Consider the following 26,224-nt stretch of genomic DNA (forward strand, 5'->3'; position numbering starts at 1 on the left):
TTTATGGTCAGAGAGTTTTATTGGACAATCTCAACTTTACTTGTAAAAACATTTAATTGGGCTTTTAAAATACATTTCATAATGTACAAAAAATACAGTATACAGTATACATCAAACAAAAAATACATTTTACATCAAAGTGACTTAAAATGTTCACAGAGAAAAAAAAAATGTACAAAGCAAGCAATTCTTCACAAAGCAAGATTGGCTGTAAAGTTAACATTGTCTAGAACATTCAGATTATTCTACTGTCATTACAAGCCCCCTAAACTCCTAAACACTATATTCATATTTTGCTGTGGTAAATGTGCTAGAATTTAAAATAAGACAAAACACTCACAGGTTCCACATCTAGTTTGCTTGAAGTGATACTATACACCTAGTAAATTTCCATTAAATCAACATTTTCTATATATTTCATCTAAATCAACTGTTTATTCTACATATATTGGTTATCATATATTTTCACACAATTTACATTTAAAATAAAACATAACATGTTAATAAAATATAATGTAAAATTTAAAACCCCTCAGATTTTCATCTTCCTACCCATTTAATGTTGACTGTGTTAACTTCATTTCCCATCAGCTAGTATTTATGTACATTCTAACTAAGGAATACTGCAGTGGTGAATGCAGGCACACATGCTGAATGGTAAGAGCAATGTTTTCTGTTCATTGTCATAAAAGGTAAAAAAAAAAAAAAAAAAATAACTGGGTGAGAACAGGGTAAGTGTTTGTATAGATTTATAAAATCTGTGTCAGCACTGCAATCCAACTGCTTTGAATGAGAGGTATTAAAGAGGTCTTGTCCAACACTTCATGTATAGTATACTTGTTTTTGTTAGACCAAAGTGTGTAATTTAGAGTTTTTAAAATAGCCTTTTGTACAAAAAGTACTGTTATAATTAACGGGATGTAAATTGATATATATTAATATACATCAATTTACATCCCGTTAATTATAACAGTACTTTTGTGTGTGTATATATATATATATATATATATATATATATATATATATATATATATATATATATATATATATATATATATATATATATATCAATTTCAAGAAAGTGCACGAGCTTGTTGGCCCTATATGGTTAAGACAAGAAATATCACATGTTTTTGTCATTGTGGTGTGATAGTTTATTTGTATGATGTATTTTCTCTTGGGAGGGAAAAAATCAATATTGCTGAACACAATATAATAAGACACCCAATTTTTGTATGCTTTAGTGCCCAAAAAATCAAAGGAAATGCATGCATCATTCAAGAAGATTAGGCAGCACTGCAGAGAACCACACATTTAAATATTATTAACAAGAGTGCTTTCAAATACAAAATTACAACTTCAGTGCACAACCTTGAAAACGGTCACAGATGCACATTATTTAGTTTTTGTGTTATCTTCACTAAAAAGTATAACTATTTTTTTTCTCTGCATTATCCACAATGTATTGCTAAAGCTTGTTTACTTTTGCATGACAACACTTAGCAGAGTGTAATGCTAACACACACTGATGGTGTTATTGATCTAAACAAGAATTAGAAAAATACGTTTCAGATGTATCAGATCTGTTGAGTAACAGACAATGTTTAAATTGAATATAAAGGATATATTCAGCACTTATTAGTAAAACATTTACTATATGCTAACTATAATTGTTTATCATATGCTAAAATTGCACGTTTTTGAATAAAAGTATTTTTAAATCATCGACCAAAGCTTCAAAAAATTTGAGAGATTTTTTGTTTGTTTTTTTTTTAAACTGGTTCTACATAGATCATAATAACACAGTATTTCAGTTTAGGACTGACCCTATCACATTTGTTTTAATAATTGTAAACACTAAGCTTAATTGTTCCATTTAAAGTTTAATACTGTATGTCAAATTCAAATGCTTGATAATGCAACTACTAAAAAAATCAGTAATACAGTATAATTTTACATATAAATAAATAATAATCATATAAAACATATAATCTGTATTATATATTTTTGTCCATGTGTGCCTTTTTCTCTTTGCAGTTATCGTTTGAAAAACTAGGCATTTGTTCTGGAATAGATCCATTCAAACACAATAATCAGAATGCGCCACAAAAGGAGGATATAAATGTAAACAGTTTCTTAAACAAATTTGTGCCACAAAAGGAGGATATAAATGTAAACAGCTTCTTAAATAAATTTGGAAGAATTCATATATATATATATATATATATATATATATATATATATATATATATATATATATATATATATATATATGTGTGTGTGTGTGTGTGTGTGTGTGTGTGTGTGTGTGTGTGTGTGTTTCTATGTGTTTCTTTCCAAAATAATGCTGCATTAATGAGTCTAATGTGAAATGTAATATTCATAAAAAGAAAATTATTACCAATTTCACACTGTTTTTGGGCTTGATATTAATTAAAATTTACATGTAAAAGAAACATACATTTTTTTTTTTTTTTTTTTTTTTAATTTCTGAAAGAAATTGAAGGCCTTGCCAGAAAAAGGCCTCTTGGTTTACTGAAGCATAACAAAAGCACTTTCACAGAGAGATGCCGTTGTATGTTGCAGTTTAGCTACGTAAAAAAAAAAATAAATAAATAAAAAAAAAAATCTAAATTTTGTACAAAAAAGGCACTTTAAGTATATACTCAGTGACATCAGTTGCAAAGACTTTACACCCTTTGCAAACTAGTATGCAAATGACGTCTTATGGGCTAAAATATTCAAAAAATCATCTTTGGAATCTTAAAAGTGCTCTACTTATAAGTGTTTGATGTTGAAATATCATACTAGAGATATTTAAATTACAACATTAAATTACAAAATGATAAAAATATCAAAGACTATGAGCCAGACGTTTCGACGTTATGTATAATCATGAAATTTAGCTTAGTTGAACATGTTGAAAACCAATTATTCATTGCCATAGGTGATCCATTGTTAAGATTCACAATTCTTGTAAATTCACTGCACCAGGGATAGTAGTCATTCTAAATGTAAGAGGGGAATAAACATGCATATGACAAAAATATTAAACCCATGTTACCCACATATATTGTATTATGCCATTGGCATGAGTTTTGTTGCATTATTTTCTAACTGACATTTCCTGTACTAACGGCAGTTTAAAAAATTAAAAGCACATTTAATACACATTTAAAGCACAAGAGGATTCCACTCATGAAGACAAGTTGAAAAGTTATTCATTGTTTTCATTGAGGATTCAAATGTTAGTTTTGCTTATCAGCTCCCACATGATAATCAAACCTAACCTAAAAAAGGCAGAGATATATAAAAAAGTCTTATTCTTTCAGATATACAGATCACCTGAATACAGAAAGGTATTTAGGGCCAAGCTTCACTTTAAGGGCTGTGAATGTACAGCCGAAACCCAGAGGCTTTTAATCCTCCTATCAGGATTTGGAAAATAGGTCACATGACACTGTAGTTCCCAAGAATGATTCTCTCCCTGGTGCCATCATTTGTCCTTCAACTTGATTTTTCTGCAGTCCTTCATTCAGTCATTCAATTGAGATACACAATGTAAAGATGAAATATTTACATTAAATTAAATTACATATTAAATGACTGATGAGTCTGAGTATCAGCATTCAAGAATCAGTGACTGATTAAGCTCCTGTGGAAAATATGTGGTTCCTTCTCTTTCACAGACAAAGGCTTTTTATGTCAAACTTTCTGTACTGGGACACCAGCCGTAACTGAATCTGTGTCTTTATCCTCTCCAACTGCATCTTCAAAGATTAAACGAAGTATCACATGGAGAAACATATAGCTTTATTAGCAAAGAGGAGCTGTCTGAAATCTTCAAAGACAAAAAGAAACAGCACAGAGACTGGTGTGGTGTAGATATGTACAAAAATATCCACCTTGTTCTTCTTTAGCCGAGTCTCAGTATTCTGGATAGAAACATATCGTAAATAGTGGATTGCAATGGATTCATTTATTCCTATTGTTCAAAGCAGACTCTTGGCTTATACAGTAAATCCCTTCTTTCACAGGTTCAGATAAAATCACAGGTTGAGATTCATCCACAAGTCCACATCAAAAGTATTCATCTTTTCTTGGCACACAATAGATGATTGGTTGGGAGATCCTCAGATTTCCATATCCACTGCCTGTCGTCTATGGACAATTGACAGACATATAGTTCATTGTCAAAAGAAAATGAAACAGGACTTGGATGTTGACATAGATCATTATGTAGCTCTTGTTCTTAGGAGTTTGGCTTTCAGTCTATTCTTCTAAGCACTCATGTGGCTGGTGTTTCAGCTTGAAGGCTGGACATGCGGATCTGTGAGCTGCTCTTGCTGAGGATGGAAAGCTGGGTGCCCCCATTCACACCACTGCTGGCCAGTGACGGATGCCTGTGCTTCATATCCACAGCAAAGTACCGGTTCACAGTCCAGCTGCGCCATTTCCTTTTGATTTCCGACTGCACCTTTGGGGAGAAACTTCAGTGGGTTATTAAGCTGATTGGATCCTACAGGAGGAGATCTGTGCATCTATATCCATGCTAGTCTTCGATAAACGTGAATTTTAAAATCGTGTGAGTTTCTTTCCATCAAATTTCTTTAAGCCAAGCTTAATGCAAGCTGAAGGGTTTTGAAACAAGTGTTTAATATAAACTTTATTGTAGTTAAGAATGATTTTTGTTATAACACTTCTTTTATAACATTAGTGTTGATTGTATCAAGGTACTCAAACCTCAAAATATTGGCGGTGCCATAGTTTTATTTAAATAGTAGTATTATAAATATGAAAGTACTTGTCGTTGAACGTATGGTACTAATATGATTTGAAAAATGTAAATATTATTTACATTTTACATTTATGTCTGCAATAACATAAAATATACAACATTATTTAAATGTTTAATTTATTTTTATTTGTACGCTAAAATATTTTTTTTTCACAATCCACATCATAAATGACTGAAAATGTTATATTTAAGGGAGCATAGTTCACTTTTAATGTCTACTTCTTTTTTAAACAATATTTTTATTATTATTATTTTAATTTAAATAATTTTTCTTTCCAATGGCACTTACCTCTCCGTTGAGAAAGCAGTAAAGGACAGCAACTACAAAACCCTGAAAAGAACAGAGAATATTTGGAAAACAACTATAACAATTATTATCATTAAATAAAAATACTAATAAATATAGTGTAAGTGTAACTGCTTATCTCTGCATTTGGTCAAACTTTGACCTTAACATAAATAAACCATGAATTAAGTAAGATATAGATTACAATTATAAACAGAATATGTAGATCTAGAATATAAATGAAATCAAAACATAAAACGAGATAGTCGTCTTTGTTTATATTTGTACTTCCACATCTAAAAGAACAAATAAGGGCTTGTCTACCTGAAAAGAGCCAAGACCAAGTTCAAACACAAGCCTTTCTCTCTTGCTGACATCTTCTGGTGTGAAAGCAAACACAGTATAATGGATACCAAATAGTGGGATGAGGAGAAGAGTGGAGCGGGCCAGACGCCTGTCAATCACACAACACACCAGTGATGTCAAAATAATACTCCACGTGTGAATGTAATGATCATAATTTTAAGAATGGGAATGTATAAAATTATTAGCATAAAATCATGTATAAGACTAACAGATAAATGCTGGACTCATTTCCTCCAATATCTGGAGACTGCAGCTTCTGCACTAGGATTATAATAATGCCAATGAAGAGTATAAAGTTGATCTGAGTGTAGAAAAAAACATACAACGCACATTTAGCAGCACTGTTTAGTGAACCGATATGAAAATGCAATATATATGAACAATAAAGTAAAAATATGTGCGCTTTATGGAAGTATGGAGATATTTTTAGTTGCTCTTACCATAATAGAAGCAAGAACAGGACCCTTGATTACCCACCAGATGGCAGAATTGTCATTGATGTCCCAGCACCTACAGGCAAAGTCACTTGTGCTCACATGGAAAGGTCGTTTTAAGCATTTGTTAACCAAATTTTTTTTTTCTTTTAAAACAAGTATATTAATTATAGATAATATGCAATAATCTAATATCTTACCCAATGTTATCAAAATGTGCTCTAAGGACAGCCCAGACAGCCACACATATTGTTGGAGTACCTGAATGGGACAACATAGAAAAATCAAATAGATATGTAAAACATATACAGTAAAACAGATTTTTCACATGACACTACATTAACAGGAGCTACTGTACAGTGTCATGAAAAGGTATTGACCCTTTTCCTGATTTTTTCTATTTTTGCATGCTTGTCACAGAGAATTGCTTCATGGAACCTCATATAAAATGTAATACAAACAAAGAAAACCTTTGCAAACACTAAATTCAGTTTGTAAGTGATAATTGCATTTATTTAAGATAATCAATTATAACTCTTAGTTTTATATGATATTTTGCATAACTTTCACTGTGAGAAATATGCAAAAAATAGAGTACATCTGAAGGGGGCAAACCAGGGAAAAAGAGGGGAAAATACTTTTAATGATACTGTATGTGTTCAGGAGTGTCTGAATGTATCTTGCATGTGCATGTTTGTGTGGGCCTTATTTTGTGTCTTACCCCATCCAATAATGGTGTACCAGTAGAAGTATCTTTTCTCAGGAAAGAATGTCTCAACGAGCAGAGTAAACAGATACAAGCCCTCGATGAACAGCCAAAAATAGTTTGACAAAACAGAATAATGAAAAAATACCATCACCGCCTTGCACTCCACCTGCACAATGAACAACATACATTAACCAACTATTTATCTGATTTGATATGACCTAAAGCATAATTTGTTTTCTTTTTTTAGCCCCTAAAATATCCTCACTCAAAACTAGAATCCACAGGAGAATTATACTGTAGTACAGGATAACATTCTAAGCACTTTAAGCTTGTTGGCCAATGGAAAAAGCAACTGTGGGGTGACTACATAGACCTCATTATCTGAAGCAAATTAAAGCACATAACAGCAACACAAACGTGTCATTCTGAGACTAATTCCTTCCAAGAATTAATGACATAGGCAACCCGAGATGTTAATGGGCTCATCACCATGACTGTCTATTTATGTGTGATGTGAAGACGAGAGCAAATGAGACTCACTGTGTGTATAAAGCAATGACTGCTGTCCTCCTCTGCATATAGAATGCCATCTTTGATGAAAACTGAAATGGCCCTCAGGATGAACGACACAAACAGGTTCATGTGAATGAAATTCCTGGTGCAATGTAGCTTCCTACATTGAATCAAAATAAACATAAAACATAAAATATATCATAAAATTGAACAAAAATGCATAAGCATTAACAGCAATGTACACAATGGCTCCCAAATGTATTTGGACACTTAAGTCACACTTGTATGAATGCCATTGCATTAGATAACAAAATATAACAATGTGGCATTTATGTTGAAAGAAAGAAAGCACAAGAAAACTTTTCAAGCAAATTATTTCACAAAATAAGTTTGTTTTAAACTATAAAATTGTTTTAAATTATAGGACAACAGATATTAATAACAAAATTAATATTTTCTGGTTGTCAATGGTTAATTTCTTAAGGTCTAGAAAAGGTCTTTCATCATTTGTTTGCAGACAACATTTGATTTGATCCATTTCGGGGCTAATATAAGTACACTTTGTCTTTTTCTTACTGAACTAGTTGGATACCATAGAACAATATACAATATGCAAATTGAAATATTCAGAAAATCTACTAATGGTCATCACCAACTTTAACACTGAGTATTTATTTAAAAGTAACTGACAATCTGTGCTCAAAACACATCTCTTCTTTTTTTTTTTACTTCTACACCTTACTAAGACAAATATGGCCCTGTTCTCTGTTTTCCTGTAATGTTTAAGTATAGATGATGGTTCATGACCTTGTTCTGAGCAAACAGGTTGACCCAGGTTGACATCTTACCTGAACCTGCAGAGAATGACCATGGCAGTGGTGAGAGACACCAGCGAGGTGCTGTAGCCCACAGTATAAAGAGCCTTCACTGACACATAGTACATGTCCTGCTCAACAAAGAGAGGAAAAACATCAATGTCAAGTTGATGCTATGTTATTTCAGACCCCATTCACAAACATAAAAAATGTGGTCAATTTACTTTCTCTCTCCAAATATACAGTTCACTACTGCAACAAAAACAGCACTATATTATAAAAAACGTCCTGGTTACTTGCATAACCTCCATTCCCTGATGGAGGGAATGAGAGGTTGTGTCGATGTAGTGACACTAGGGGTCACTCTTGGGAGCCCGAGACACCTCTGGTCTTTGATAAAAGGCCAATGAAAATTGCCGAGTGGTATTTGCATACCACTCCCCCGGACATAGGGGTATAAAAGGAGCTGGTATGCAACCACTCATTCAGGTTTTGTGCTGAGGAGCCGAGACAAGGTCCCAGCCATTTCAGCGGGTAGTTCAGCGTTGTGGCAGGAGGGACACAAAGTCTCGTTCCCTCCATCAGGGAACGGAGGTTACGCAAGTAACCAGGACATTCCCTATCTGTCACTCACTCAATGCTGTGTCGATGTAGTGACACTAGGGGTCCCTATACGAAATGCCGCAACTGGCTGAACTTTGTTATGTGAACTGCCGGTGTGTGACGGGCAGACCACTGTGTGCCTCGTAGCCAGTGCACCAGGCCAACATGTAACCTCCCCCAACACTGTTATGATTGTCGAACAGCCCTTTGGGGACAAGTCGATTACCCAAAAGATAGAGATGGGCTAGCCCAGTCGTGACCTCTTATCCCTTTTTTTTCCCTCTCCCCCCAAAAAAAGGGAATTAACCGACTGGGGCCACCAGGTCTAGACGGGGGGGGGGGGGTGTCCATCCCAAGGGGAAGACACCGTGGAGACCACACCCCATCCGGGGGGGGGGGGGGTATTTAAGTGGAAATACATCACATGGTCTTGCCGAGCTTTGTCAGAAGTATGCCAAGTGGAGATGTCCCATGGTAGGTCCTACCTTACGGAGGAGGAGTTACTACAAGCATGGTGACTGGGGCAGAGTGCCCAAGGAAGACGCAGTTTACCAACAGGGAAACGAATTAACTGAAGATATACGTAGCATGGGGTTACCTACAGGGAACCAACACATGTGGAGCACCTACCCCAGTACAGGGCTTAGTTAGCACATGTACTGAGCTGGCAGTGAATTTCTCCGCAAACTCGTCTGCCACAGGGCTCGGAAGAAATCAACTGGGAGTCAACGGCATACGTCTTCAGCTCAGGGGAGGTGAAAGGCACTATGCGCAAGCGATACACCCGGCCGGCTGTCCCGGACTTACCTGCTTGTGCGTGCCACTACATGGGACGAAACTGGGTCCACCCGGAGGTTGTAGAACCTCGCAAAGGTGTTGGGTGTTGCCCAGCCCGCTGCTCTGCAGATGTCTATTAGAGAGGCACCCCTGGTCAAGGCCCAGGAGGCCGCTACACCCCTGGTAGTATGGGCTTGTAGCCCTACCGGGGGCGGCACATCCTGGGCGTGATATGCCATAGTTATGGCGTCAATGAGCCAGTGGGCGATCCTCTGCTTGGAGACAGCGCTTCCTTTCCGCTGTCCACCAAAGCAGACAAAGAGCTGCTCAGAGACTCTATGTGTAAAGCTCTATGTGTGATCCAAATAGATGCATAAAGCACGCACTGGACACAGCAATGTCAGGGCTGGGTCTGCCTCCTCCTGGGGCAGCGCTTGCAGGTTCACCACCTGGTCCCTAAAAGGGGTCGTGGGAACCTTGGGCACATAGCCCGGTCGGGGTCTCAGGATCACATGAGAGTAGCCCGGACCAAACTCCAGGCACGTTTCGCTGACAGAGAATGCTTTCAGGTCTCCTACCCTCTAGATGGAAGTGAGTGCAGTCAGGAGGGCAGTCTTAAAGGAGAATGCCTTAAGCTCAGCTGACTGCAAAGGCTCAAAGGGGGCTCTCTGTAGACCCTGAAGAACTACAGAGAGGTCCCGTGAGGGAACGAGGCACGGTCTGAAGGGATTCAGCCTCCTTGCGCCTCTCAGGAACCTGAGAACATGCTTCCCTAAGGACTTACCGTCCACTGTGTCGTGGTGTGCCGCTATAGCAGCTACATACAGCTTCAAGGTGGAGGGGGACAGCCGCCTTCCAACCTCTCCTGCAGGAAGGAAAGCACCGATCCGACCGTGCATCTCTGGGGGTCTTCGCGTCGGGAAGAACTCCACTTAGCGAACAAACGGCAGTTAAAGGCATACAGGTGCCCCGTGGAGGGGGCCCTAGCCTGAGTGATCATGTCTACCACTGCTTGAGTCTTCCACGTCCCATCCAGGGGCCAGACATGGAGATTCCAGAGGTCTGGTCGCGGGTGCCAGATGGTGCCCTGTCCCTGAGAAAGAAGATCCTTCCTCAGGGGAATTTGCCAGGGGGACTGTCGCGAGGAGCGTGAGGTCCGAGAGGTAACCTGCCGTGACAGTGTATCTGCTGCAGTGTTGAGGTTGCCCGGGTCATGAGTGGCTCGCAGCGACTTGAGGTGCTGCTGACTCCAGAGGAGGAGATGGCAGGCGAGTTGTGACATACAATGGGAGCGCAGACCGCCTTGACGTTTGACATATGCTACCATTGCCATGTTGTCTGTCCGAACTAACACATGCTTGCCCTGGATCAATGGCCAGAACCTCTGCAGGGTGAGCAGAATTGCCAGCAACTCGAGGCAGTTGATGTGCCAACGCAGCCCCAGCCTGTACTGAAGGCGTCTGTCATAACCACGATGCGCCTGGAGACCTGCTCTAGGGGAATGCCTGCCCGTAGAAATATGAGGTCGGTCCAAGGGCTGAAGAGGCGGTGACAGATCGGCGTGATGGCCACACGATGTGTCCTGTGGCACAATGCCCATCTCAGGACTCGAGTCTGAAGCCAGTGCTGAAGCGGTCTCATATGCATCAACCCAAACGGAGTGGCCACCGCTGAGGATGCCATATGCCCCAGGAGCCTCTGAAAGAGTTTCAGTGGAACCGCTGTTTTCTGTCTGAATGCCGTCAAACAGGTCAGCACCGACTGTGCATGCTCGTTCATGAGGCGCGCCGTCAACGAGACTGAGTCCAACTCCAAACCGAGAAAAGAGATGCTCTGAACCGGGAGGAGCTTGCTCTTTTCCCAGTTGACCCAAAGCCCTAGTCGGCTGAGGTGCGAGAGCGTAGTAGAGAGAGAGAAGTAGGGGCTGTAAAACCCCTTCTTCATCTCGGCTGGAGGGACAATCTTGTCGGACGTACCGGCAGGTGGGGCTTCGCGGCGGGGCGGAGCCTGAGGTGCCACACCGTGTGGCCGTGCTGAGTTCAGGGACATCGAAGTACTTACCTGGCCTGTCCTCGTGACCCGTGGAGACTGTCACATCGGGGGTGGATTTGTGCCACAGCTGGGTGCTCAGGGGCAGGGAGACCACCGCTGGAGCGCCAAACCTGCCAAAATGGAGTGGTGGACGGTGGTCATGATGATGGCCGTGCACACTGGGTATGTGATCCAGGGAACAAGGAAACCGCTCTTGCTGATGCAGCGCAATTAAATGCAAAGGTAACAAAAGATTCTCTTCCTGGCCCTCCACCGGGGATGGAGTGGTCTACTTACCAGCTCCAGAGCAGCAGGTTTCGTCGTCCCTGGGTCGCCAGTCTCAGGGTGCTTCGAAGCCTTTCGCGGGTTCTTGGTGGCCGCGAGATGGGTGGTGTCTGCTTCCTGCAGTGGGCTCCATGCCGGGGCCAGGCCGCAGGGGCGGGCTGCGGCGGAGCCGGTGCAGTCACCACAGGGGGACGCCCTTGGCGACGAGCAGACGGGGTGCAGGATCTTGAGCCGCGCCGGGACAGGATGTGCTGGATAACCTCCGTCTGCTGCTTCACCGCTGAGAACTGCTAGGCAAAGTCCTCGACGGTGTCGCCAGACTGGCCAACCTGAGAATTGGGGGCAGCAAGGAACCATGCCTTGTCGGCCTCCCCCATCTCCACCAGGTTGAGCCAAAGGTGGTGCTCCTGGACCACCAAGGTGGACATCACCCGCCCAAGAGACCGCGCCGTGACCTTCGTCACCCGGAGAGCGAGGTCGGTCGCCAAGCGCAGCACCTGCATCAATCCTGGGGTGGAACTACCCTCGTACAGTTCCTTTAGCGCCTTGGCTTTGTGGACTTGCAGGAGAGCCATGGCGTGCAGGGCAGAGGCGGCTTGTCCAGCGGCACCGTAGATTTAGGCCCTCAGGGATGACGTAAACCTACAGGCCTTGGACGGGAGCTTTGGGCGCCCGCGCCAGGTGGCAGCTCTGCGGGCATAGGTGCACCGCAAGCACCTTATCCACCGGAGGGATTGCCGAATAGCCCTTGGCCGCCCCACCATCGAGGGTAGTGAGGGCGGGGAAGCTGAAAGATCGGGACCGGGCAGTAAAAGGTGCCTCCCATGACCTTGTCAGCTCTTCATGTACTTCCGGGAAGAAAGGAACGGGGGTGGGGCGTGGCTGTGAGCGGCGCCGCGAGCCCAGGAACCAATCATTGAGCCGTGAGGGTTCAGGGGATAGTGGAGGGTTCCTCTCAAACCTGACGCTCGTGGCTGCCCAGGAAAGCATGTCATCATCTCCGCATCAGCCTGTGACTGGGCGACTGCACCCAAAGGGAGGAGCCCAGCTGAGGCTTCCGCATCCGACTGGATGAGCCTGCTCTCCGATGCTGTGCTCGAGAGCTCATCACCTTTGCAGGCTCCGAATAAGAGGTCGAACTCGCCGTGAGACGAGCTGGCAGACTCATCCGGGAGCCCGATCAGGGTAGACGAGCTTGCTGGGGAATGGGAGGTCCGTGGGGGGATACCCGGCGGAGGTGGTCCCATTGGGGTCCCCAAATCGCCCCCAGTGCTAGCCACACTGGCCTCATACCCATGGGTAGAAGGACTGAGGCGGGGAGCCTCTGGAGTGGCTTGCTTTCTTACGAAGGTAAGCCGCGACCGCATCGTTGCCATGGACACGTTTTCGCAATGAGTACATGACCCATCCACGAACGCTGTCTCCGTGTGAGCAGCGCCCAAAACGAAAGACAGTGATCGTGGCCATCAGAGGATGAGAGATAATGAGTGCAACCAGGAATAACACACAAACGGAAAGGCATCTTTAAAAAGACGCATCTTTAAAAAGACGTTCCGTGTGTGCCACTCTTTTAGAGAAATATGCTCTTTTAGAGAAATATACTCTTTTATTTCTGCCGAAGCGCCCAGGGGTGTTCTCTGCAGTGCACCAGTGCAGAGGGGGGAGAAGCCGCTGAAATGCACCGTCAGATCCAGCAGAGGTGAATGAACAGCCATGGGAATTCAGCTCAGTGAGCATCGACTGTTCAGCTCCGAAGAGAAAATCTGAATGAGTGGTTGCATACCAGCTCCTTTTATACCCGTATGTCCTGGGGAGTGGTATGCAAATACTACTCGCCAATTTTCATTGGCCTTTTATCAAAGACCAGAGGTGTCTCGGGCTCCCAAGAGTGACCCCTAGTGTCACTACATCGACACACTACAGTGACAGATAGGGAACAAATCTAATAATTTGATTTTAGTACCTCTCTGTAATTAATGCCCATGTCTTTAGATATTTTAGAGGAGGCAGAGGAAAATAATAAATAGAAGCAAAAGGAGAAGAAAAAGAAAAGGTGAAAGATACTTACTGGACTTGTTCCATTGTCATTAAAAGGGCAAACGTCAACATAGTGAGGGAGCATCTCTGACCAGCCATCCTCAGTGCAGTTACGACTCACCTTTCCAAAGTCTACAAAGAAATAATAATAATAATAATAAATACTATTCAAAAGCAAATATACGCTATTAACACTTAAATTTTTTAATTTTCTGAAGAAAATGTGAGAGGTGCTTGCAACATTGCTCTAGTTGCTTACTGGCCCAAGTCAAAAGACCCCAACACCACCAAGTCTATGTGATGTTTCCTCCTTCAATGTAAGTAAATGAGATGTTTTGTTTTGTTTGTGACCATTTTTTGTCTGCCAGGCATAAAATATTAATCTGATCACTTAGAATAGTAATAGCACACCTTTCCTCAATATGCCACACAATTGCATTTATTTTCTTAACAAGCAATACTAACTAGTCCTCACCATCATTTTCTTCACTCATGACATCAAACAGCTCAGGACAGGGCATCCAGACCACCTGACCAATTCTGGCTGGCTGCCAGCAGGTGAGGTTGTCCCACATCCATCGACAGACTGGAAAAATAAAACAAAAAGATCAGTAGGCATCTGAGGCTGAAACTTGGTGATTGCTGATGGCAGTTCTGTGACTGTAAGACCCAGTTTTTATTGGGGTATCTGTTGCACATGAGAATTGAACAGCCTAGTTTAAGATATATTTAGATGTGCTAATTGAAAGCCATTCTTATGGTGCAAGTAGCAGAGATAGTCTTCCCATAAAGAAATATACTGTATGCATTAAAAATAATAATAATAATAATAATGTCACAGCATTTTTGCATGCATATATGATTAAACAGTTCATTTAAAGTCTGTAACATTTAAGGAAATGTTTAAATTAATTTACTTATTAAGCAAGAAGCATTGTACTGAATATCAGCACAGCTGTGATTAAACATGAACGGGTCACAGCCACGCTGATATTCAGTACAATGCTTCTTGCTTAATAATTAACTGAATTAACTGCAGATTTTCAGTCAAACAGCACAATTACGAATGTGATATTGCTTTTATAAAACAGTTCTATATAAAAAAATAAAAATAAATAAGTATATAAATATCAAGTAACTTCAATTTTAGGCAAAACATGACCAGTTATTGCTCTGCCAAAACAGCTCCAAGCAAAGCTAAAGTTTAAATGTTGTATTTCACAGAGCAATGCACAGACTAAACTCTATGGAGTGTAAGCATTGGTCCCAGTGCCACATTACGATTCCCACTAGCATTGTAACGTGGCTCGAGTTATTTCAACTTTGACACCATCGCTGCTGACTTTACGAAGCATCAGCCAATGATAACTGGGCAATTTGCATAAACAAAGTCTGTGGCTAAGTTCGGAATGGCATACTACCATACTGCTCTTACTATTTCTGCCACAGCCAGACATGGCAGAAATAGTAGGAGTAATACTGGTATTATGGCATTCCTAACTCACCATGTCTTAGCAATGACAGGTCCAAGTTTACACCGTAGTCATTCATACACGTTTTACCTCTCTAATGATGTCTTTTAGAGAACAAAGAATCAGGAAATTTTACAACTGTCAAACTTTATAAAGACATATTGGATATTATTTTTTTATTCACAAAAACCTCAGTTCTTTTAACTAGAGGTAGACGATATATAATTTTTACATATTAATCAGTGCCAATAGTTGTTTTTTTGATAGTTGCAAATAGCTCCACCCTGACGGGAATTTTATATATATATATACAAAATTCTTCATCATCTATCATCATAAGCTCTGTGTCTGTGCACATCATAGTAGGGAAAGACGACATATTATTTTTTAACATTATATCAATCGATTTTAAAAATTATTGTCTGATTAAATGGTTATAAACCTTTTCCACCACCTTAGTTATCAGTATCTAAAAAAATTGGTCCACCTCTTCTTTTAAGTCATTTAAATTCACCAAGAACTTCCTAAGACCATAACGTAAATTAATTCTCTTATTATTTTCTCCAATGAATGCATCAAAGCAAGTGCTAGCACTTGTTTCTCTTCTCCAAATACACATTTTCAATGTTTACTATACACACCTCCCACATTCTTGCCTGGCAAACACAAAAATCGCCCCTCCGTGACACTTTCTGCATCGCTTGTCATGTGGAGGGCAAAGCAGCGCTTGACATGTGGAAGCCGCTTGACAACCTATCTGGAATGGCGCGAACACATACAAATGTAATGGTACAAAAACAGTGAAGCTTCTCAGTGCTGTTATACTAAATATCAGCACTCTAGGAACAATGTTTGTCCAGAAATGTTGTGTAAATACATACATTGTTTTATCTAATTAACCAATATTTGGTATTTTTTCTTATTCTCTCTTTCTTTCTCTCTCTCATGCTGTCATGATCTCATGATTCCACTATTTCTGTGTGCTATCATTGTGTGTTTGTGTACGTGTATATAAGCATTGAGAACATCTTAGCCTATTTATTTATCCCTTTATGTATTTTCATTTTCATATTGCTCTTCAAAAATCCTTCTAGTAATCTATTCAGGGGAAGAGAGACTGTCACAGTGAACTAACCATGTGATGCTAAAGTATCTTATCAACTCCATCAAGGATTAAGGACCCAAAGAGACACACTGCAGTAAGAAGTGCAAGTGTGCGTTGCTGAAAAAGTGTGCTCATCTTGAATTAAATTAGCAATGCAGGACAACACATGTTTGCAGTGCTCTTTCTCTGCTCAGTCACATAGCACTACCATCAACATAGAATGTTTTCACAGTACTTTCAAAACGTTCCCCCAACATTCTTACAAAGAAGTAAAAAAAACCCCCAATTTAAAATAACAATTTAGTTTATCTTGTCACTTTACAGTTATATGGGATTTTTTGTGTAGCATTCCTTTTGCACACTTGCATTCTTGAAAGCTTGCTGTCTTGCTGCAACCTAATAAAGTGTACACTCCAACTAACATGCATAAATTCAAACAGTGTAAAGTACACATTTGCTTCTTGGTGGTCTGTGTAAATGTCACACATCTGTAATAACAAAAGGCCAAGTGAGTGCGTTTGAAATACTCAGTATCTTAAGTAAAGCACATTAATGTCTTGTCCCTTGAATTATTGCAGTCTAGAACCAAGTTTGTTTTCTTTTTTCTTTTTCTTTTTTAACTGCACTCAAGAATGCTTATAACAGTGTTCAGTTTTAGTTTAAATTCTAACATTTTCTTTGAGCATATTGGAATATTAAGGATGAAATTTTCCATTCCAGAGTTTTTAGTGTCCTTTCACATTAAAGCAAACTGACATGTATCACACAATAGCTGGCTCAGGCTGTTGCCATTAAAAACAGACAACTGTCAAACACTCTTTACTGTCTATCACATTCGGTATTTATATCAGTCCCAGTTTCTATGTGTGGGCAGTGCTAAACACTGAATAATGAAACCATGAAATGCATGAAACCAAATACTTTTAATGTAAGATGCAGCTGGGAGATTACTCTATAAATATACTCATTTTATAGATGAACAAATTAATTATAGAAATAAATGTGATATCTATAGCTATGTGAACATAAGTCAAATTCCATGGGGATGCAAAGAGGTTTCAGAAGCACTCTCTTCCTGGAATACATTGCAACACTCACGCAAAATGACGGATTATGATTTCTCTCCCGAGAGCAGCTTTAATTACTTGTGTAAATTGGGCACAGATGTGTGATAGATGATGTTAGATAAAAGACAAAGCTGTTTGTCCTTGTGCTTTAGAATTTTCCAGATATACAGCACTCTGTTCCAGACTGCCTGAAAATATCTGGCAAAGCATGAGAGCTGAATTATGCACCAAAGAGCCAATGATCCAATCATTGATTATTTTGAACAACCAAAAATAGGTTTAAGTGCATTAGGCAACATAATGGGTTAAAGATGAAGAGATCCACATAGACTCATATTTGTAGCCCACATAAACCACAAAAAGCTTCCAGCAATCTTGTGTATTTGTTGTTATTATTTGCTTTCAAGTATATTTCAGTGCTCCCTTCAGCTTTCCCATGTTTCGGATCATAGCCTGCAACTGAAAAAAACACACATCACATCACACTTTCTTGTCTCCCTATGGGCAGTTCTAGTTACATGTTAACACACTAGACCATTCCCTAATGACAGCTCCTTGTCAAATCAAACTGTCAACATTTCATTACTGGCTGTGATAGTGACTGTCCAAAGGATTATGCTCAATACCACACGCAGACAGCACTGATGTCAAACTACTGGAAGAGATCAGTGCTTATGATCTTCCTCCCAATTCCTGTCTTAAATTCACCATCTTAATCAGACAGCGTTGAGTTTAATTCTGTTACCCATTTATTTCTGTTTGAGTCTTGTGAAATCCTAAATCTAAATTGAACACTTGTAAAAGTAGATAACATACTAATTTATGTTTTTGTTTTTTACTTATTAAAAAGTTAAAATATAAAATATACATTTTTGAGAATATCTCCAAGCACAATATATTTAGCTGAATAAAAAAAAAGACTGTTTTCTGTAAATCCTAATTTTGAAAATATTAGGATTAAACACTAATTACTTTGAACTGCATATCAAAATTGACATGCAGTATTTATGGAAATGTGTGGCTCTAAATTTGCAACAGAGAAACTGTATGGATTGCAAATTGCTACAGCAAATTATAATAATGAACTTGCAGTCCAACACATGATAAAGATCACCTTCAATATAACACAACCACAAAAACACACACAGACACATAATTGTTTCAGCTGTCATGCTGGGGATGTTGCCCTAAATTTTATTGTTTTTATACTGAGCTGATTATTTGGTCCCCACAATGTAGGCACATAGACATAAATGCATATATAGTTCTTACCTAATTCAGGTTCACTGATGGGGTCATCCATTGCCATCCTTTCCATGCACTTCTCTTTCTCTAACTGAATGACACAGTCTGGGTGCATGCAGTAGATCTGAAAGATGTATAGAACACAAAGCCCACTGTTAGATTCAGACACAACTGCTGTTATATTTAGCTTTTTATGTTACTAGTTCAGAACAGCAATAAAAAAGGTATAGTAATTATACTGAAAGTATAATGGGTACAGCTTATGACTACAAGAATAGCAGATAGTTTGTCATTAGTTTCAGTGCTGTGTTTTGGTGCCACAAACTACCTTGCAATGGAGTTACTACTAATTTAGCTACTTCTGAGAACAAAATAAGTCTGTGATACGATGATCATAGCACTTGAATGATATGAATATATTGACATATGCTGCAATGAGAAAGAACCAAAGAAAGAATACTATCACAAAATAATATGTAAAATCAAATGGAATACACTTTGCTGGATAGCAGGCAGTCAAAACACTTCAGCAAGCCCAGATTGCTGGGGTTATGTGTATTGTTCTGTCATTCTGTAAGGTATGAGTAATACAAAAATATTCTTTACAAGGTATAGGTATACAGTAGGTAACCTCACAGGCAGGCAAAATGTCCTGGTTACTTTCGTAACCTCCGTTCCCTGATGGAGGGAACGAGACGTTGTGTCGATGTAGTGACAATAGGGGTCACTCTTGGGAGCCCCAAACACCTCTGCTTATTTGAAAAAAGGCCAATGAGAAATGGCGAGTGAAATTTGAATGACACTCCCCTGGACATATGGTATGCAACCACTCATTCAGGTTTTGTGCTGAGGAGCCGAGACCAGGTCCTGGCCATTTCAGTGGGTAGTTCAGTGTTGTGGCAAGAGGGACACAATGTCTCGTTCCCTCCATCAGGGAACAGAGGTTACGAAAGTAACCAGGGCGTTACCTATCTGTCACTCACTCGACGTTGTGTCGATGTAGTGACACTAGGGGTCCCTATACAAAACGCCACAACTAGCTGAACTGTGTTGGGTGAACTGGCGTGTGTGACGGGCAGACTGCTATGTGCCTGATAGCCAGCACACCGGGCCATCATGTAACGTCCCCAATGCTCTTATGAGCATCGAACGGTTCATGAGGAACAAGTTGACTGCCCAACTATAGGGACAGGCTAGCCCAGGCTAGGCCTCTTTTCCCTTTTTTTTCTCCCCATAAAGAGTGGAATTTGTTAACTGACTGGGAGCCATATGTGTCTGCGTCGGGGGGTGTCCCTCCCAAGGGGAAGACACCGTGGAGACCACACCCCGCCCAAAAAGAGGGGAATACGTCACATGGTCTTACCGAGTCTTGTTGGAAGTATGTCATGAGGAAAGTCTCATGGTAGGTCCTACCCAAAGGGGGAGGATTTTCTACAGAGCATGGCGACAGGGGGAAGAGGGGCCTCTGTCCAAGGAAGACGCAGTTTGCCGTCAGGGAAACAATTTTGTGGAAGATATCACATGGGGTCACCTTCAAGGAACCAGCACATGTGGAGCACCTACCTCAGTACAGGGGCTCATTAGCACGCGTACTGGGCCAGTCAGCGAGTTTCTCCGCAAACTCAGCTGCCAGAGGGCTAAGGAGGAAAGTCATCCAGGGATCACAGTCTGTGAACATGACTGGGAGTCAAGAGCGCATGTCCTCACCTCGAGGGAGGGGAAAGGCACTATGCGCAAGTGGTACACCCGGCCAGTTGTCCTGGAACTTACCTGCTCGAGCCTGCCAATATACGGGATGATACTGGCTCAACCCGGAGATTGTAGAACCTCGCAAAGGTGTTGGGTGTTGCCCAGCCCGCTGCTCTGCAGATGTCTGCCAAAGAGGCGCCACTGGCCAGGGCTCAGGAGGCAGCCACATTCCTGGTGGAGTGGGCTCGTAACCCCACAGGGGGTGGCACATCCTGAGCCTGATATGCCATCGTGATGGCGTCGATGACCCAGTGGGTGATCCTCTGTTTGGAGACAGCGCTTCCTTTCCGCTGTCCACCAAAGCAAACAAAGAGCTGCTCGGAGCTTCTAAGGCTCTGCGTACGATCCAGAAAGATGTGTAAAGCTCGCACCGGACCCAGCAACGCCAAGGCTGGGTCTGCCTCCTCCTGAGGCTGCACTTGCAGGTTCACCACCTGATCCCTAAAAGGAGTTGTGGGAACCTTGTGCACATAGCCCGGTCGTGGTCTCAGGATCACATGAGAGTAACCCGGACCGAATTCCAGGCATGATTCACTGACAGAGAACACTTGCAGGTCCCCTACCCTTTTGATGGAAGTGAGTGCAGTCAGGAGGGCAGTCTTCAAAGAGAGTGACTTAAGCTCAGCTGACTCCAAGGGCTCAAAGGGAGCTCCCTGTAGACCCCGAAGGACTATGTAGAGGTCCCATGAGGGGATGAGGCACGGTCTGGAGGGATTCAACCTCCTAGCGCCTCTCAGGAACCTGATGATCAAGTCATGCTTCCCCAAATACTTACCATCTACTGCATCGTGATGCGCCGAAATAACGTCTACATACACCTTCAGGGTGGAGGGGGACAGCCTCGTAGAGGGAGCTCTAGCCTGAGTGATTGTGTCTACCACTGCGGGTGGTAGGCCACTTAGGTCTTCCACGTCCCGTTCAGGGGCCAGACGTGGAGATTCCAGAGGTCTGGTCTGGGTGCCAGATGGTGCCCCGTCCCTGAGAAAGAAGGTCCTTCCTCAGGGGAATTTGCCAGGTGGGGGCTGTCGTGAGGAGTGTGAGATCCGAGAACCATGTCTGGGTGGGGCCAGTAGGGTGCTACTAGGATGACCTGCTCCTCATCCTCCCTGACCTTGCACAGGGTTTGTGCAAGTAGGCTTACTGGGGGAAACGCATATTTGCGTAGTCCAGGGGGCCAGCTGTGTGCCAGCACATCTATACTGAGGGGTGCCTCGGTCAGGGCGTACCAAATCGGGCAGTGGGAGGATTCCCGGGAAGCAAACAGGCCTACCTGTGCTCGACCGCATCGACTCCAAATCAGCTGGACCACCTGAGGGTAACCTGACGTGTCAGCATGTCCGCTGTGGTGTTGAGGTCACCCGGGATGTGAGTGGCTCGTAGCGACTTGAGGTGCTGCTGACTCCGGAGGAGGAGATGGCAGGCGATTTGTGACATGCAATGGGAGCGTAGACCACCTTGGCGGTTGATGTACGCTACCGATGCTGTGTTGTCCGTCTGGACCAACATGTGCTTGCCCTGGATCAATGGCCGAAACCTCCGCAGGGCGAGCAGTACTGCCAACAACTCTAGGCAGTTGATATGCCAACGCAGCCGCGGGCCAGTCCAGGAGCCGGTGGCTGTGTGCCCATAGCATATGGTGCCTCAGCCTATCTTGGAGGTGTCTGTTGTAACCACGACATCCCTGGGGACATGCTCTAGGGAAACCCCTGCCCGTAGAAATGCAAGGTCGGTCCGAGGGCTGAAGAGGCAGTGACAGATCGGCGTGATGGCCACACGATGTGTCCCGCGGCGCCATGCCCATTGAGTCTGAAGCCAGTGCTGAAGCGGTCTCATATGCATCAACCTGAGCGGTGTGGCCACCGCTGAGGATGCCATATGCCCCAGGAGCCTCTGAAAAAGTTTCAGTGGAACCGCTGTCTTCTGTCTGAACACATTCAGACAGTTCAGCTCTGACTGTGCACACTCGTTCGTGAGGCGTGCCGTCATCGAGACTGAGTCCAACTCCAAGCTGAGAAAAGAGATGCTCTGAACCGGGGAGAGCTTGCTCTTTTCCCAGTTGACCCGAAGCCACCAGGTCCCTGTGCGCACACAACACATCCCGAGAGTGAACTAGGATTAGCCAGTCATCGAGATAATTGAGGATGCGGACACCCACTTCCCTTAGCGGGGCCTTCATGAAGATGCGAGGGGACAAGGACAGGCCGAAGGGGAGGACCTTGTACTGGTACACCCGGCCCTCGAAAGCAAACCACAGGAAGGGTCTGTGTCGAGGTAAGACAGAGACGTGGAAGTATGCGTCCTTCAGGTCTACCGCCGCAAACCAATCTTGATGCCGGATGCTCACTAAAATGCATTTTTGCGTTAGCATCTTGAACGGGAGTCTGTGTAAGGTCCAAGATTGGCCGCAACCCACCGCCTTTCTTCGGTATGATGAAGTAGGGGCTGTACAACCCCTTCTTCATTTCGGCCTGAGGGACAGGCTCTATCGCACCCTTCCGTAGAAGGGTAGCGATCTCCACACACAAGGTAGTGGTGTTCTCACCCTTCACCGAGGTGAAGTGGATGCTGCTGAACCTGGGCGGGCACCTGGTGAACTGAATCGCATTGACGAGTCGGACGGTCCGGGTCAGCCATCGCGACAGGTTGGAAAGCGTGAGCCACGCGTCCAAATTCCGGGCGAGGGGGACCAAGGGGATAATCATGTCAGTCGTACCGGCAGGTGGGGCCTCGCGGCGGGGCGGAGCCTGAGGTGCCACGACGTGGGGGCTCAAACCCCGTGGCCGTGCTGAGTCCAGAGACATCGAAGCACTTACCTGGCTCCTGACACCTACCATAAGATTGGTCGAGGAGGGGGGAGGAGGAATATCATCCCCGCAGTCCGTCGGAACCAACCCGGTGTGGGCATGTTGTGCCAAATCTGGGCGCGCAGGGGCGGGGGTCCGCCGCTGGAGCGCCGAACCTGCCGAAATAGGACGGTGGACGGCGGTCATGATGCACCTGACATGTGACCCAGGGAACAAGAAAACCACTCTTTTGTTGAAGTTTTGGGTACTGCAGCCCTTTGGGCATGCAGCAAAAAATGAAACAAAATATTCTCCTCCCGGCCCTCCACCAGGGGATGGAGTGGTCTGTCTACCAGCTCCATAGAAGCGGGTCTCCTCATCCCTGGGTCGCCCATCTCAGGGGCGCTTCGAAACCTTCCTACGGTTCTTGGCAGCCGGCCGTGAAATGGGTGGCATCTGCTTCCTGTGGTGGGCTCCACGCTGGGGCCGGGCCATGGGGATGGGCTGCGGCAGAGCCGGTGCTGTTGCTGCAGGAGGACACCCTTGGTGATGAGCAGATGCGGTGCGGGGTCTTGAGTCGCGCCGGGGCAGGATGTGTTGAATAGCCTCCGTCTGCTGCTTCACTGCCGAGAACTGCTGAGCAAAGTTCTCGATGGTGTCGCCGAACAGGCCAACCTGGGAGATGGGGGCATCAAGGAACCTTGTCTTGTCAGCCTCTCTCATGTCGACCAGGCTGAGCCAAAGGTGGTGTTCCTGGACCACCACGGTGGGCATCGCCTGCCCGAGAGACCGCGCCATGACCTTCGTCACCCGGAGAGTGAGGTCGGTCGCCGAGCACAGTTCCTGCATCAATCCTGGGTCAGAACTACCCTTGTGCAGCTCTTTTAGCACCTTGGCTTGGTGTTCCTGCAGGAGAGCTGTGGCGTGCAGGGTGGAGGCGGCTTGTCCAGCGGCACCATAGGCCTTAGCCATCAGAGACACCGTAAACCTACAGGCCCTGGACGGGAGCTTCGGGTGCCCGCGCCAGGTGGTGGTGCTCCATGGGCACAAGTGCACCACGAGCGCCTTATCCACCTGGGGATCACTGAATACCCCTTGGCCACCCCACCATCAAGGGCAGTGAGATTGGGGAGCTGAAAGATCGGGATCGGGTAGTAAAAGGTGCCCCCCACGATCTTGTCAGCAACTCATGCACTTCCGGGAAGAAAGGAACCGGGGCGGGGCGCAGCCGTGAGCGGCGCTCTGGGCCCAGGAACCAATCTTCAAGCTGCGAGGTTTCAGGGGAGAGTGGAGGGTTCCACTCTAGCCTGACGCTCGCAGCTGCCCGGGAAAGCATGTCTGTTATCTCCGCGTCGGCCTGAGACTGGGTGACCATACCCGAAGTAGGAAGCCCAGCCTTAGTCTCTGCATCAGAGTGGATGAGCCCGCTCTCCGATGCTGCGCTCGATAACTCATCATCTTCCCGGGCCCAGAATAAGTGGTCGAACTCGCCCTGAGACGAGCCGGCGATCTCATCCGAGAGCCCGCAAGCGAGCGTACTGAGGAATGGGAGGTCTGTGGGGGGTTACCCGGCGGAGGTGGTCCCACTGGAGTCCCCAAATCGCCCCCAGTGCTAACCGACGCGGCCTCATACCCGTAGGTAGAAGGACCGAAGCGGGGAGTCACTGGGGTGGCTTGCTTTCTTATGAAGGCAAGCCATGACCGCAATGTTGCCATGGTCATGTTCTCGCAATGAGGACAAGACCCATCCACGAATTAAGTCTCCACGTGGGCAGCGCCCAGACACATAAGACAGCAATCGTGGCTGTCAGAAGAAGTGAGATAATGACCGCAACCAGGAATGACACACAAACGGAAAGTCATCTTTAAAAAGACGTTCCGTGTGTGCCGCTCTTTTAGAATTGAAAATATACTCTTTTTTTAGAATATACTCTTTTTGTTTGTACTGCCGAAGTGCCCAGGGGCGTTCTCTGCACTCCACGGGTGCAGTGGGGAAGAAGCCTCTGAAATGCACTTTAAAATCCAGCAGTTTGAGGTGAATTGAATTCAGTGCACTGAATGCAATCGCTCGGCTCCGAAGAGAAAATCTGAATGAGTGGTTGCATACCAGCTCCTTTTATACCCGTATGTCCAGGGGAGTGGCATGCAAATTCCACTCGCCAATTCCCATTGGCCTTTTTTCAAAAAGCAGAGGTGTTTAGGGCTCCCAAGAGTGACCCCCTAGTGTCACTACATCGACACAACGTCGAGTTAATTCTAAACAGTCCCAGTGTTATTCAAAAACTGTGGAATCCACATTTAGAAGATAATTTTTGTCTGGCAGTCGCTCACTTGGCCTTGTCAAATGAACAGATAAAGCTTAAAAAATTCTGACATTGTTGGAGCACAGTTTGATGAGCTCATCATTGACTCATTTTCATTGCCCTGCCTCAAGATGACAGTAGTCAGCCATCTACAGATGCATTTCCATAACGTTATACTGTACCTTTATTAGAGAGTAGTGACTGAGAAACCTAAAATGCATAAACCAATGAGATTTTTTTTTTCTAACAATCACAGTTAAAAAAAAAAGTGCTCGTAAATAGCAGGAAGTTGGAAGGTTACATAATATGACGTCACAGCTAGATATTTCTCTTAAATGAAAGCTGATATAAGATTAATGTCTAAACATCTGTAAAGCAGACAGGCAGTTATTTGTCCTTGTCCCTCTAAACCGTCAAGAGTTGTTGCCAGTGAAGATACATCAGGGGTTGCAGAGTACAAGGTCACTAAATAAACAATGAGAGGAGCCCAATAGCAGCCAAAGACAGTGAGACTTTTAAGGAACATGAATAAATAAAATGCAATTTTTGCATTCTTAACTACCATTCGTGTTTAAACCCACTTCGAATTCTCAGACTATAAATGTCATTTGCCTCTAAAATATAAATTAGTGGTCAAACATATTTCTGTGAGACAACACTGCAATGTTCCAGTTGTAGATGTTTAAGAAGAGCTCCCATGGAAAATAAACACTTATGGATTGCTAAGCTTGAATTGATATGCTGCTTCTACAATTGATTGCTGCTGTGATATTTTCTCAGAACAATTTTTACATGGATACTTAAATAAAATAAATAAAAAAATATACAAACTGCTGCCCACTCCTA

At 43.4% G+C, this 26,224-nt stretch overlaps 1 protein-coding gene across 2 annotated transcripts in view; it reads right to left on the reverse strand.

Moving 5' to 3' along the window:
• Window positions 1-26,224, reverse strand: part of LOC127449471 (pituitary adenylate cyclase-activating polypeptide type I receptor-like) — a 67,418-nt gene continuing 41,194 nt past the window's right edge. For both annotated transcript variants that reach the window (XM_051712913.1, XM_051712912.1), the window contains 12 exons: window positions 18,571-18,667; window positions 14,130-14,240; window positions 13,686-13,786; window positions 7,955-8,052; window positions 7,134-7,266; window positions 6,606-6,759; window positions 6,085-6,145; window positions 5,891-5,960; window positions 5,660-5,751; window positions 5,409-5,538; window positions 5,088-5,129; window positions 1-4,477 (listed from right to left, as the gene is read on the reverse strand). In XM_051712913.1, coding sequence (XP_051568873.1) covers window positions 4,289-4,477; window positions 5,088-5,129; window positions 5,409-5,538; window positions 5,660-5,751; window positions 5,891-5,960; window positions 6,085-6,145; window positions 6,606-6,759; window positions 7,134-7,266; window positions 7,955-8,052; window positions 13,686-13,786; window positions 14,130-14,240; window positions 18,571-18,667 — 1,278 coding nt within the window. In that variant the 3' untranslated portion in view covers window positions 1-4,288. The remainder of the gene's footprint in view (window positions 4,478-5,087; window positions 5,130-5,408; window positions 5,539-5,659; window positions 5,752-5,890; window positions 5,961-6,084; window positions 6,146-6,605; window positions 6,760-7,133; window positions 7,267-7,954; window positions 8,053-13,685; window positions 13,787-14,129; window positions 14,241-18,570; window positions 18,668-26,224) is intronic.

The sequence above is a fragment of the Myxocyprinus asiaticus genome, chromosome 12, assembly GCF_019703515.2.
Source record: "Myxocyprinus asiaticus isolate MX2 ecotype Aquarium Trade chromosome 12, UBuf_Myxa_2, whole genome shotgun sequence".
Classification (NCBI taxonomy): domain Eukaryota; kingdom Metazoa; phylum Chordata; class Actinopteri; order Cypriniformes; family Catostomidae; genus Myxocyprinus; species Myxocyprinus asiaticus.